This window comes from Nylanderia fulva, unplaced genomic scaffold, assembly GCF_048542155.1.
Source record: "Nylanderia fulva isolate GAGA-0341 unplaced genomic scaffold, ASM4854215v1 Scaffold24, whole genome shotgun sequence".
Taxonomy (NCBI): Eukaryota; Metazoa; Arthropoda; class Insecta; order Hymenoptera; family Formicidae; genus Nylanderia; species Nylanderia fulva.
In genome coordinates, this window is record NW_028190304.1 from 2,559,940 (window position 1) to 2,573,382 (window position 13,443).

The 13,443-nt window shown below is 35.9% G+C and overlaps 1 protein-coding gene across 1 annotated transcript; it reads left to right on the forward strand.

Moving 5' to 3' along the window:
• The first annotated feature begins 11,128 nt into the window (after positions 1 to 11,128).
• Sgf29 (SAGA-associated factor 29) lies at positions 11,129 to 13,214 on the forward strand. The gene is given in 3 exon segments (XM_029320787.2): positions 11,129 to 11,324; positions 11,953 to 12,326; positions 12,328 to 13,214. Coding segments are annotated over 2 exon segments (885 nt in total). The 5' UTR covers positions 11,129 to 11,324; positions 11,953 to 12,017; the 3' UTR covers positions 12,904 to 13,214.
• The last annotated feature ends 229 nt before the right edge of the window (positions 13,215 to 13,443 follow it).

Here is a 13,443-nt window from a genome sequence, read left to right on the forward strand (position 1 = left end):
CTCCTCAACGTTTAATATATTTATCTTCGATCTCTCCTCAAGTCGCGCCTAACGACGAGTGCTGGGACCCATGGGGATAATTACTCATATAAGAAAATAAGTGCGCGACGGGCATACCGATGTTTGACTGGATTAATTACGCACTTGTTTCTTTTTTTCCTTTGCCTTTTCTCTTTTTCCTCCCTTTCGACACCCTTATTTCCCCCTCGGCGTTAGATCACGCGACGCGACTCGGTTTCACATTACCCACACTCTTGCGGAGAGAAAAAGAAAATAACACTTCCGCGGTACCAGTTAGACAGGAAGAGAGAAGGCGAGAAAGAGAGACTAAGAGAGGGAACCTCGCGACACACGCAGGAAGGGAGCCCTTGTTGAACGAGATTCACACGTGTCGACGCGCGGGAAACGGGGTGTCGACGTTATCGCCGCGTTGACAACCGCTCAATTATAATTGAACGCGCCGGTGATCTTTATTTTTCGAGTTTATTCAAATACGGGAGATAAAGCGACGAAGAGAGACGCGGGCGTTTTCTTTCGGGGTTGAAAAGGATCAGTCGCCGGAACGTTTAATGGGACAACCTGTTAATATGTGACATATGTTAGTCACACGAGACTCGGTTTCATATACATAACCAGTTATATCGCCTTTTCGATTGTCTCTCGCATAGATTATGCGCGCTACGGTCGTCTTCTCACTTTGACAGATCTCTGGGCATTCAAATTGATGTATCAAAATGCGAATGCAAATATTATAATATAATTACAAAATCTCTGCTATGTTATAATAAAAAAAAAAGAGGTGATAAAAATAAGAGCCAGTGCAGTAAATGGGGCGCAAAAACTTTATTATAAAAATTTTATTCAAAACTTTGTTCATAATAAAGTTTTCGCGTCCTAATTACTACACTGGCTCTCTCTTTTTATTAACTCTTTTTGTAAATATTATATTGTAATTAAATTTGCAAGTATTCTTGTATACTTATGCATTTTGAAGTATAAATACTTTTTACTTTTCTTCAATTAATATAATGCGGCTATTGTTACAAAATAAATCTGATTAAAATAAAAATGTATAGAGAGATAAATTCTATAATAATCATTTCGAATAATATCTAATTCCAAAGTAAATTCGATAATATTTAAAAATTATGTCAAGGAAATAATTACAGAATATATTTTGATCACAAGCTGATCTATAATCGTTGTCACGTATAAATTCGATTCTTGATTGTTGGAATGTAAATAATAGCATATATATTTTTTGCTGAAGAATAGATTTCACACGCATGCGATATTTATGAGATTATAATCTATGCAAAATAGCAACGCGTCAGTTGACCACCTGCTGTCAGATTTTTCTTTTATCCCAGGCTTCTTCGTTAAAGCACGGAGCCGATGTTTACTGGCGCCGTATAAAAATTTGTTAATTTCCCTATTACAACTTTATCGCCGGGTTATACGACACCATCTTCCTGCGACGATACCGATTTACTGCTGTGCCCACCCGCTTCGCCTTCATCTTCGCGCGCTGGCTGGTTCCCATTTCCCATTAACAACAGATTTCCCGCAGACATTTCCGTGAACACGCGAGCGATTTCTACCACACATTCCCTCCTATGTGTATACTATTATATATTCTATCGATATTCGAACATTACGCGGCCCCGGTGTATAGATGTAATATTAACGGGAACTGGTAATAATAATGGAAATGTATTATATTTGGAAGTAGATATTATTTTAAAATGATTGTTATAGAATTTATTTTTATTTTAATCGGATTTATTTTTGTAACAATAGCCGCATTATATTAATTGAAGGAAAGTAAAAAGCAATTACTCCAAAATGCATAAGTATGCATAGAATGCGTCAAATACAACGATATATATATTTTAATAATGATATCTTAAATATTATATGTGTGTAAAATCTATTTTTCAGTAAAACAAGTACTATTATCAATTTTTTAAATATTAAAACATCTTGATAATGTAAAGCAAAATTTTCTTAGAAAATAAAGCATAGAAAGAAAATTCATTAAAAAAATTCATTAAAGAAGGAATGTCTCAATATATATAACTGATATTTTTATCATCATAGTTTAATATTTATTTCTCTCTCTCTCTCTCTCTTTCTTTTTTTGTATGTATATATGCATGTATAGAAAAAGAGAGATAAAGAGAAAATAAGAAACATAGATATTTTCCAGAGACCGATATGATAATGCTTTTTGCGATTACGGTAAATCGTATTGATCGCGCGCAAATCGTATCGTATCTTACGATCGTTAGAACACATCTTGTCGAGAACACATGCAAATATCTAGCCGCAAGAGATGCACAGCAATCTCGTTAATACAAGTCGCAGATATGTGCGGACCGATAGTTACGGTATATCTGCAAGTCATTAGAAAATCATGCTCCGAATGTACGTGCGTATGTGCGCACACGTGAAAAGAAAAGTACAAAGTATTATTGGTGTCGATAGCACACTATCGCGTTATAGGACACTGTGCATTTGCATAAAGATAAAACGGGTGTGACAACGTTAAGTATATGCGTCGAAAAAACTGTGTCGCAATGTTCTTCACACAAGTTTGCGAAATTCTTCTCTCTCTATGGAGATAATAAGGCAATCTACGTGCTTATTGATGTTTGGCAAAATATCAGCTGAGATGATAATTTATTATAGACAATGGTTTTTAAATGTCGTTGGATTGATAATGATGCGTTCTAAAAAAGTAATCGGAACTGACAGAGCAACAAAAACGTCAAATCATAAACTGACCATATCTGTTCTGCGAAATGGCTTAAACTTGATTTGCTAGTGCATTAATAAACCGCATCGGAAGATGTAAGATATAAAGAAAAAAAGGAAAAGACAAGATAAAATCTATTTCAGAAAATTTAAAAATCTTTAAACTATCGCCATTTATTCTAAAATATCCGAACGCCGTCATCTTTACGTGACGGGCTTCTCGAAATAGTTGAGTAAAGTATCGCGTTGAACCGGTTGCTTTAAAATTGATATTCTACGCGAGTTGTGAGACCGGTTATTGCCACCAGACACACCGAATTACCATAAATATCAGCCTCATTCAGTCTTTCTACGACATTTTCGAGTCTTTTAGTACTGTCAGTTTTTCGCGTAAATTTGCTAGGTGTTCGCTAGTAAACATCCGCGCGTTGAAAATTTCCATCGCGTTTCCTTTCCTTATTGATCACCGCATTCGTATCTCGAACGATATCTCGCTCCAGAGTCCTCGATCTCTCGCGTGGTCCGCGAGATGCAAACGGAGCGCAGCATCTCGTAGAAAAATCAATGCCACGAAGAGAGCGTGCGTTTATACTTACGACGGGAATTTAAAGTTCCATTGGTTCGGGATTCGATTTCAACTTGGCTCGTATAAATCCAGTTAAGTGGAGGATGGCGATTTTACTTAGGGAGATGAGATCGCGGTGGTGGTACATGTATTCGAAAAGTTCCTCGTCGGATTGGTTCACATTTTATCCTCCTCTCTTTTTGCTCCCTATCTTTCTCTCCCTCATCCCGTCTTGTTTAATCGATGGAACACGCGTCGTGCTTCGTCTCCTTTGCTCTCGCCAAAGTTCTACATTCCTTCTCCCGCGTTCCCATTCCAGATAAAGAATCGGTTTCCGCCGACAATCTCAGTTCTTATCGCGACGGTCCAAGGTGCGCTACATCGGTGCTGTTAAGCTCATTTTAAACAAAAAAAAGGGTGTCTCGGAGGAAGTGCAGATAAAGCGACTATCCTACGCTCCAACGAATGCACCCGTCTTTCTCAGCGCGTTTTCTGCTTGATGCTTCCGCTTTGGATCGAAAGAGCCATTTATCGAGGAAAATCATTTCGACGTTTCCTTTGACGCCACCTTCTTCCTTTATCACTTTCGAAATCACGGCACGGTGTATAGGAAGATTCAGAACCCGCGTATCATCTGTGTACGTATCTTGCTGTCAGGAGGTACCTGTCACCGGATATCTGCTGACTGTGCGTTCGATATTCATGAGGTGCTCTACGACTTCTTCCGCAGAATGAAACATTCGCACATGCGTCACGTGGCGCTTATGAAGAATCTTTTCCAAAGAAGAATTTCGAAGAGAGAAAAAAATGTATCACGAATTAAGAAATATTAAAGACAAGAATTTATAATAACTTTCAATAGACGTATTGATATGTATATTTTAGATAAAGATATATAAAAGATCTTTACGTGGTAATATTTGATCGGCAATTAAAAAATATTTTGTAAAATTTAATTTAATCATTACCATATTTTTTACTTAAAAACAAGACAGTATTTTATATTTAATATTCTATAAATAGGAAGATATAATAAAAAACTCGTGTACGAGAGCTGTATGCCAAAAGTGCTCAACTGGATTATTTTAACTATTAAATACTTATTTCCGCAAAATGAAACATTCGCACATGCGTCACGTGGCGCTTATGAAGAATCTTTCCCAAAGAAGAATTTCGAAGAGAGAAAAAAATGTATCACGAATTAAGAAATATTAAAGACAAGAATATATAATAACTTTCAAAAATAAAATATAGACGTATTGATATGTATATTTTAGATAGAGATATGTAAAAGATCTTTACGTGATAATATTTGATCGGCAATTAAAAAATATTTTGTAAAATTTAATTTAATCATTACCATATTTTTTACTTAAAAAAAGACAGTATTTTATATTTAATATTCTATAAATAGGAAGATATAATAAAAAACTCGTGTACGAGAGCTGTATGCCAAAAGTGCTCAACTGGATTATTTTAACTATTAAATACTTATTTCCGCAAAATGAAACATTCGCACATGCGTCACGTGGCGCTTATGAAGAATCTTTCCCAAAGAAGAATTTCGAAGAGAGAAAAAAATGTATCACGAATTAAGAAATATTAAAGACAAGAATATATAATAACTTTCAAAAATAAAATATAGACGTATTGATATGTATATTTTAGATAGAGATATGTAAAAGATCTTTACGTGGTACTATTTTATCGGCAATTAAAAAATATTTTGTAAAATTTAATTTAATCATTACCATATTTTTTACTTAAAAACAAGACAGTATTTTATATTTAATATTCTATAAATAGGAAGATACAATAAAAAACTCGTGTACGAGAGCTGTATGCCAAAAGTGCTCAACTGGATTATTTTAACTATTAAAATTAAAAGGAGAGAAGAGAGGGAGAGAACTTGCGAACCGAGCCATAATTTAACTCCTCTCCAATTTCCTGAACTGTATACACCATTGCAGCAGTCAGGTTGGGGTTGCAGAGAGATACCAGGAGGTTGTATCAATCTGTAGTTTGTTCAATGTCTCGCGCTCTTTCTTCGTATCTTGGCAGCCTCGACTCTCTGACAAGTTCATCGGAGCGAGTCCGGTATAAGTAAGCAAACGGGCGACTAAATAAAGGGGTGACTGAGTTCTCGTCTCCCTTTCTCGCCAAGGGGGATGGCGGAATCTCCGAAATGGCTAGGAAGGGTGGCGATGGCGGAGGCGCAGCCAGACAGAAATTGATGTTAGGCGTTTGCATTTATTATTAATACGTTCGCCGGGCTGTCACTGAGTTCAGCCTGTCAGCCGGCGTCTCTCAACCCCTCTTTTCGACCCGCTTCTCTTGTCGCCGGTCTCTTAGCAAGCAAGCGAGCGTGCGCGATCTCTCTCTCTCTCTCTCTTTTTATCTTACGGATTGTCAATTTTCCGCAAACTTCGGCATCGATCGGCCAACTCGCACATCTCCTTAATTATTTAAACGCCGTCTACCGGGAACGTCCGATGCCGGGCTTTCGTTGTTCAACCACGCAAATGTCGTTTCAATGTCGCTCAAGTTGTCATCATAAAAATTGCTCGAGCACGCGGGACATCTTCGTTCAACATCCGGGACTATTTCAACAGCATTTAAATTGTTTGACATTGAAATGGGAAGCTATTAAATTTACACACGCGACAAAATTGTATTTCTAGAAATAAATAAAATTCCATATTTACATTATTTAAATATTATCAGCGACGACACACAAAAATGCAGAAATAAAAAAAAAAAAAAAAAAAAAAATATAGCGAATAAAAAGGACAGTATCGAAAATACTGTACAGACTGTCCACGAATCACTCATTTCTCCCTGGAATATTCGCGGCATTATATCGATTATTCCGAGCCAATATTTATGGACAAATTCCACGGGGCAGCGGAAACGCATTATATCCTCGAGAAGAGGCGAGGGTTGCCTGTCGGTTTCGACTCTATCGTTCCGACCTGCTGTTGTTCACCTGGTCGAGCTACGAATGTTTGCTGAAATAATAACAGAAACCGTTCCTGAAATTCGATAATTCCCGTTTCGTAGAAGCTTCCTTGTGCAAACAGGAGTACGGTACATTATCCCTTGTGCCATGCGTGTCACGGAGTCCTCGCCGCCACCAACGAAGCGACATATGGCAGTCCAAGACTACGTCTTATAAAGAATGAATGGAGGATAAACAAGAGGGATAGAGAGATATATATACAATAGTGTACGATGTCGATGTAATCGCGCTAATGCACGCGCGGTTCTGCATTATACAGCGACTGTGGGATTTCCTTTTCGCGTATCCTTTCGCGACGTGGCAGAAAACGCATCCAGCATTCTGACACCTCCTCGGACCTCTAGTGTCTGGCGTAAATCAAATATCCCTCACGCTCTGACCAACGACGTGATTCGACCTCCGTCACTTCTCCTCTCCGTTCCTTGACTGCTCTGATCTGATTACAGTCACGTCGACCACGTGGCCGATGGACATTGACGGAGGAAATATCTGACGTCCGAATATTCCGTTGAATATTTTATTCGGACCGAAAGTGGAATCCTTGACGAGGTGAGAAATAAAAAGTACGCACCGTGATATCTTACGTGTAACAAAGCGCAGAGATACGTCGATTTTTCGATAAATCGTTCGATCCTAGTTAGAGAGGAAAAGTGCGGATACGAAAAATCACGACGTATCGATTCCATTCGAGTGGCTCGCATTTGCAAGTTGAATTCTTCCGCTATTCTTATACAAGCTTCCGTCTAGCGCTTTTCAACGAAAAGGAAAATTCTCGCGAAGGCGATGCAACGTTTTCTGCAACGAATGTATGTCAAGTGTATTATCAGATGTACAGGTAAAGATAAAGTATGAATCGCGCAAAGTAGGAGCAGTAATTTTCTTGTTACTGCGCATTGAATGGACTAAACAATGCAATATGTATGTTTTTTCGATAGTCGCATTGGAGATGTATGTATCTCGAAAAATAAAGTATTATAAATATTATATACGATATAAATATATTGCATTCCCGTTTTTATTATTGTTCATCTTGACAACGCGTATATGTTATTTATTATCGGAAATGGATATTTTTTGGTACCCTTCATAAGTTTGGAAACACCTTACATTTTACAGTTAAAGAATTACATGGCAGCGATTTGTTGTAAATAAAAATGTCGTTTAAATATTTTATGTTTATTTTATGATTTATTTATACAAAAAATTTGCACAGATCTTTCAAAAGAATCCTCTTAATTTAAGAGAAAAATTCTCTAAGGAAATATTCTTTAATTAAAAATTGGAATGTTTTTTATATAAAATTGTATAAATATTAATTTAATATTTTTTATCGTAATATTATTGTTATAATTGGATACAGATGTATGTATATATCATAATGTCAATATATGTATACCAATTTTCGTCTAAGGTTACTTGCGACGAATGCTAGAAGTAAAAGCTTAAAAATTGATATGTATATCTATAAATTTGTTATATAGATGATGTGTTACATATGCATGATATCGAGCAAACTGCTCACTTTTACGTGAAGAGTCTGTCGGCGAAACTATCTGCTTGTCTTCGCCAAACGGTTTGACAAACCACCTAATAGAAATAAAAAGACGAACATATGCGACAGTCACGAGATATCGAATCCCTTCGAATAGATTGTGTTTACGAGAATCCAAACCCTTCATCTCGTTCCACCTTTCTTTACAGGCTCCTGTTTCACATTCGCATCAGCAGTAACGTAGCTGCGTTTGACATTTCCATTCCGCGCCTTACACGAAGAATTCGTTTGAAATGTCATTTATGCGCGTCGATATCCTGGCATCTCGTAGGCGGATTAACGACTGCAACAGGTCGTTAAAATCGTGCATCATAAAGCCGCCGATATTAGATGAAAATCGAATCGCGTCAAATCAGTTCGATATGCACAATCGATTTATGCGAATATCCAATATACTATTCGCGGCATACTCGCAAAGAGGTTTATCGTATTATTTTATCCTCGCTCTCCATTTATTATTTCTTTGCCAAATGCATAAATGTCACTCATGGTATAATAATTCGTCTCTATGCAATCTGCTTTTTTATTTATTTTTTTCTTTCTTACACGTGCGTTTTTACTCCACGCTATTTAAAAAAATAATATTTTTATGTCCATGCATTTTATAAAACCCTCCAAGCGATTAATAAATAATAAAAGCACTGCAAACGCGAAAAGAGAGTGCAAAAATATTAAATAAGGATTTATACTGTGTCTTTTGACACACTTTTACAGTTTTTATTTCACGAGAAAAGAAACGAGTGTCGAAAAAATAAAGTTTGCTCCTTTCTACATTTTCCTTATCAACTTCTATCTGTCAGTTACCAATGTTTGCTCAATGCATTATCGTAATTTAAAATTCGCCGCAAGATTAATCGTGCGAATCCGATGATGAGATTCGAAATGGGTGTCAGCGAGAATTCCAGATGAAGAGCGCGAAACGGCGTAAGGACTTTGCCCGAGATTTCCTTTTACGCCTCGTTAGATACCTTGTTCTATATTTCGAAACGTATATCTACGTATGTTACGTACATACGTAATACTCTGAACTGACATTGCTGAGTTCGTAGAGCACGTTTTAATGGCCCATTCGCGGTTGGAGCCATCAGATGTATAAAAAGGACTTGATTTCTATCCGATGATAGCCTGTACGGAAGCTGAATTTAATCGAATTTCATTGTTTTTTGACAGTATTTATTTATTATTATTATTTATATCTTAATATATAATATATAATATATAATATATAATATATAATATATAATATATAATATATAATATATAATATATAATATATAATATATAATATATAATATATAATATATAATATATAATATATAATATATAATATATAATATATAATATATAATATTAATATAAAATATATAATATATAATTTTATACTATATTTCTGTTAAATTCCTGAAGATAACGACGCTGCGATTATATAGCCACAATTTTTTTGAAATTGTGAAATGGTGTTTGTACGAAGCAGCGATGCTGCGATTTCTCGATGATGCTATGCACAATATGTGCCGATAGCACATGTGACACGCATCTCACAGCGAATAAATCGTAGAGTTCGTAAAAGGCACACGCAGTTAAGATACACATTTACGGTGAGATATATTGCGTCGTATATATCGGCAGCTGTACACGCGCGTGCACGCATATGTATATATCGTAAATAAATAAATAGACGTGCTCGAGAGAGGGCCAAGGCAGCTGCTTTAATGGAATTTCCGCGACTCGGAATTTTTTCAAATTTTCTGCGCGCGATGCACGTGTCCTGTGCAAAGCTATCGTTGTTAGTCGATGCAGTTGGCGATGATGCATGACGTGTCCGATTAACGCGTACGATGCACTATGCACTTGTCGTGATATGCCGTACGATTATATCATATATGTTATGTCATATCGTGTGTGTTATTTATTTGTCGTTAAATTGTGTGAAAAATCATTATTATTTATCTCGATACCAAAAACTGATAAAAATTATTATACATTATTTGATTCAGTATTTTAATAGAATTCGATAAGAGAAATTTAAAATGGTTTTCCATATTTTGTGTTACTTATTTTTCTTCGTAATGGCGCAGTTACAATTTCGTCACAATTAATTTATGATGGATTATTATTTATTATAGAAAATGTAACGCAAGTGGGTGATTACGTTTATATATATTATTATATAAAAGATAATACGAAATCTGGCCGCGTCTCGGAAGGATGAATTTAATCAAGAGATTAGAGATTCAGTTTTCCCAAGCGCTGCCTCGGCGTGAATGAGTTATGGCATTCTGCGGCGCTATCGATGCTGTTAGCGCGGTTAACCTGTTGGCTGTTAGCGATGATACACGCCACATTCAATGTATACCTTCGCTTAGTGCCGCAGTCAGCCCGGGTCTATGCGATACGATGTATGATTGGATCTGAGAACGAGTTTTCTCGAAGAAAAATTATCGACATATGGCCATTTTTCGCATATCGAAACAACTTTATCATTGATGCACATATTTCACAAGTAATAGAGTGTTGGATGGAAAATTTAATGAAATATCTTGGATACTATTCAAATAAAGTAATTGTATTAATATGATATAAATCTTGATAAAATATTGTTGTGAGAAGAATACAAAAAATGAAAATCTATTAATTATGTGTATATAATGTAAAATATATAATAGATGTTCAAAATTATATCTTAAATTAAATAGTATGTAAGAAATTAAAATTCCATATTATGTAAAAGAAACCTTTGATATTTCAGTATTGAGAAAATATTTAAAAACTATGCTGTGTATTACTATAATTCCTAATATTCGATGTTTCAAAGATATATATTTGTTTTCTGAAGCTCCTATATTATAAATGAAAAAAAGGAAATTTTGTATTTATGATGAAAAAAACCTCATTTGATAATACATAATTAATTATAATTCATTAGTTATTTAAATAATTTTATTTTTTTTTCTCTATGATTATTATATCCAATATTTATATAAATTATAGATTTTAATAATAAATTAATTAGATGTTTACTTGTGTCATAATTATTAATTAAAAAAAATTAATCTTTAATAACCAATTATGCATATAAAATGAATCTTTAATCAGAGTGCGATATATAGATGCTAGTGACTCGGCGCTGCAGACAACACTATCACCAGCCCGTTATTTTCCGAGTCCGATGTGAGGTGGCAGCATCACCTTGGCAAGAGACTGCGACGGTCTGCTTCGTTCAGGAAGGTAGTGGGAGAAGCAGTGCGGCGCAGATGCGCGTATACTATCGAACGTGTAACGTGTCAGACCTTTTGCTGTCTTCTGCAACTCCGTACCATTAGAGGGATACGTACAGCGATCAGTATTTCGTAGCACTCGATCGGTATTTCCCTTTTAGGTGGGATACATCGAGAATTCGTCGATTTGGATATCGGTCAATTCAGAAACTGGTGAGTGATATATTGATCCATTCATGCTTTGTAAACTGTCGGCCATTTTGAGACAAGCGCTGTTGTAGCATATGATATTCGTACAATTATAGTACTACAGCGAATTACGTAATAGGATCAAATTTGAATGGAGAGAACTGCACGTTCTTTGCTATTAGCGTTAAATAAAGCGACGTAAAGAAAGTTTTCGTAGATGTGTTGAGATTTTAATTATATCATGAGATAACAAACTTCTATCGTGTGTATTTGTGGGATAAAACATTGAACGTTAAATTAAAAAATATAATTTTGTATTGTAAATCAAGGCCGCGCGATATTTTCCAGATTTATAATTTTTTTTATTAGAATGTATAGTATTACAAAATATTATAATAGCATATGTTTAATATGATATTTGAAATTGATATTTGATTTTTTATCAGAAATATTGTATATAAAAAAATTACTGTATATAAAATATTGTATATTTTATATTTTATATTTTAATATTTTTTATTTTATATTTTAATATTTTATATTTTATATAAAAATGATTGTATATAAAAAATGTTTAATTATATATATAATTATTTAAGGGAGATATTGTGTCAAATTGTCTAAAAAACACATCTTATATTTTTTGTTGCAGGAAAGTGACCTTTTTCAATCGAAGACATTACTATCGAACTTACGGTTACACCTGCAATTTTCACAATGCCATTCACGGCGGATGCTGCAGCGAGTCAGATCCAGGAGCGGTTGAAGAGCATTTTCACCCTCGTCCACGACATGGATACTCAACGGATTCGCTCGGATCACAACCTGAACAACATCATGAAGACTCACGAGAAGGTCACGCCCGACGACAAGGTCACCCCTTACTACCAACAGAAGCTGAAGAACCTGTACAACGCCGCGATCAGCGACGCTCAGCAGGAAGAGGAGATCTTACGGAAGGCCCTCAACAAGATCAACGAGATACGCACCATACGAAATGAACGACGCATACAGGCGCGAAACGCCTGGCAACAAAGAGACCGTCAGACGCGGAGCGTTGCTGAAGATGTTTCTGAGCACCGCGCAGACTCTGCCTCTCTACGTCGGGAAGACACCGGGTGCCAAGCCGCCACCTTTGTGCGGCGCGATACCAGCCGAGCCGACGTACATTGCGAAGGTCGGCGACATGGTAGCCACTTTGACTCGGGTGAAGGGTAACGAGGGTGAGAACTGGATCCTAGCCGAAGTCGTGCAGTTTAATCCGGCGACGAAGATGTACGAGGTCGACGATGTCGACGACGAGCAGAAGGACCGTCATACAGTTCCGCGGAAACGAGTCGTACCGTTGCCCTTGATGAGAGCGAACCCCGAAACCGATCCTCACGCTCTGTTCCCGAAAGGCTCCACGGTGATGGCCCTGTATCCGCAGTGCACCTGCTTTTACAAAGCCATCGTGAAGCACCTACCGACCACCGCCATGGAAGACTACGAACTTCTCTTCGAGGACGCCGCTTACGACACCGGCTACGCGCCTCCGATGAACGTGCCGCAGCGTTACGTCATTTCTATCAAAGAGAGCAAGAAAAATAAGAGCCAGTTTTAATAAATACGGTATTGCTTTCTTCTTTTTCCATCTTTTCGTTAACTAATTTTTTTTTAATAAGAACAAAAAATACAAACATAAAAACACAATGTTGTATAAAGATCATAAATCTCCTTTCGCAATTTATATCTATGTACATATGTTGGTATTGTGTATGTTTAATATAGCACTAGTTATAAATCTTTATTATAGATATTCTCTAGGATTTTAAGAAAAGAAATGAATCCTATCTATGCATGTTGATTTATGAAAACATTTATATACATATATTTGACTTTTATATATAATAAACTATTTTTTTTGATGCAAAAGTTTAAATTTTTCATGCCAAGTCAGTTTTAGTAATTAGAGAATGATAAAATTTGCGAATTATATTTTTCATTATGTTCTATAATCCATCGCAAAATTTACAAAATTTAATTTGTAAACGAGCTTGACATAAATATATATAAAAGGTATAATGAAAACAACCCAGTCTCCGTTTCACAAAATAATCCAATAATATTTTTTCAGTCATGAAATATAATTATCTCCGTCATA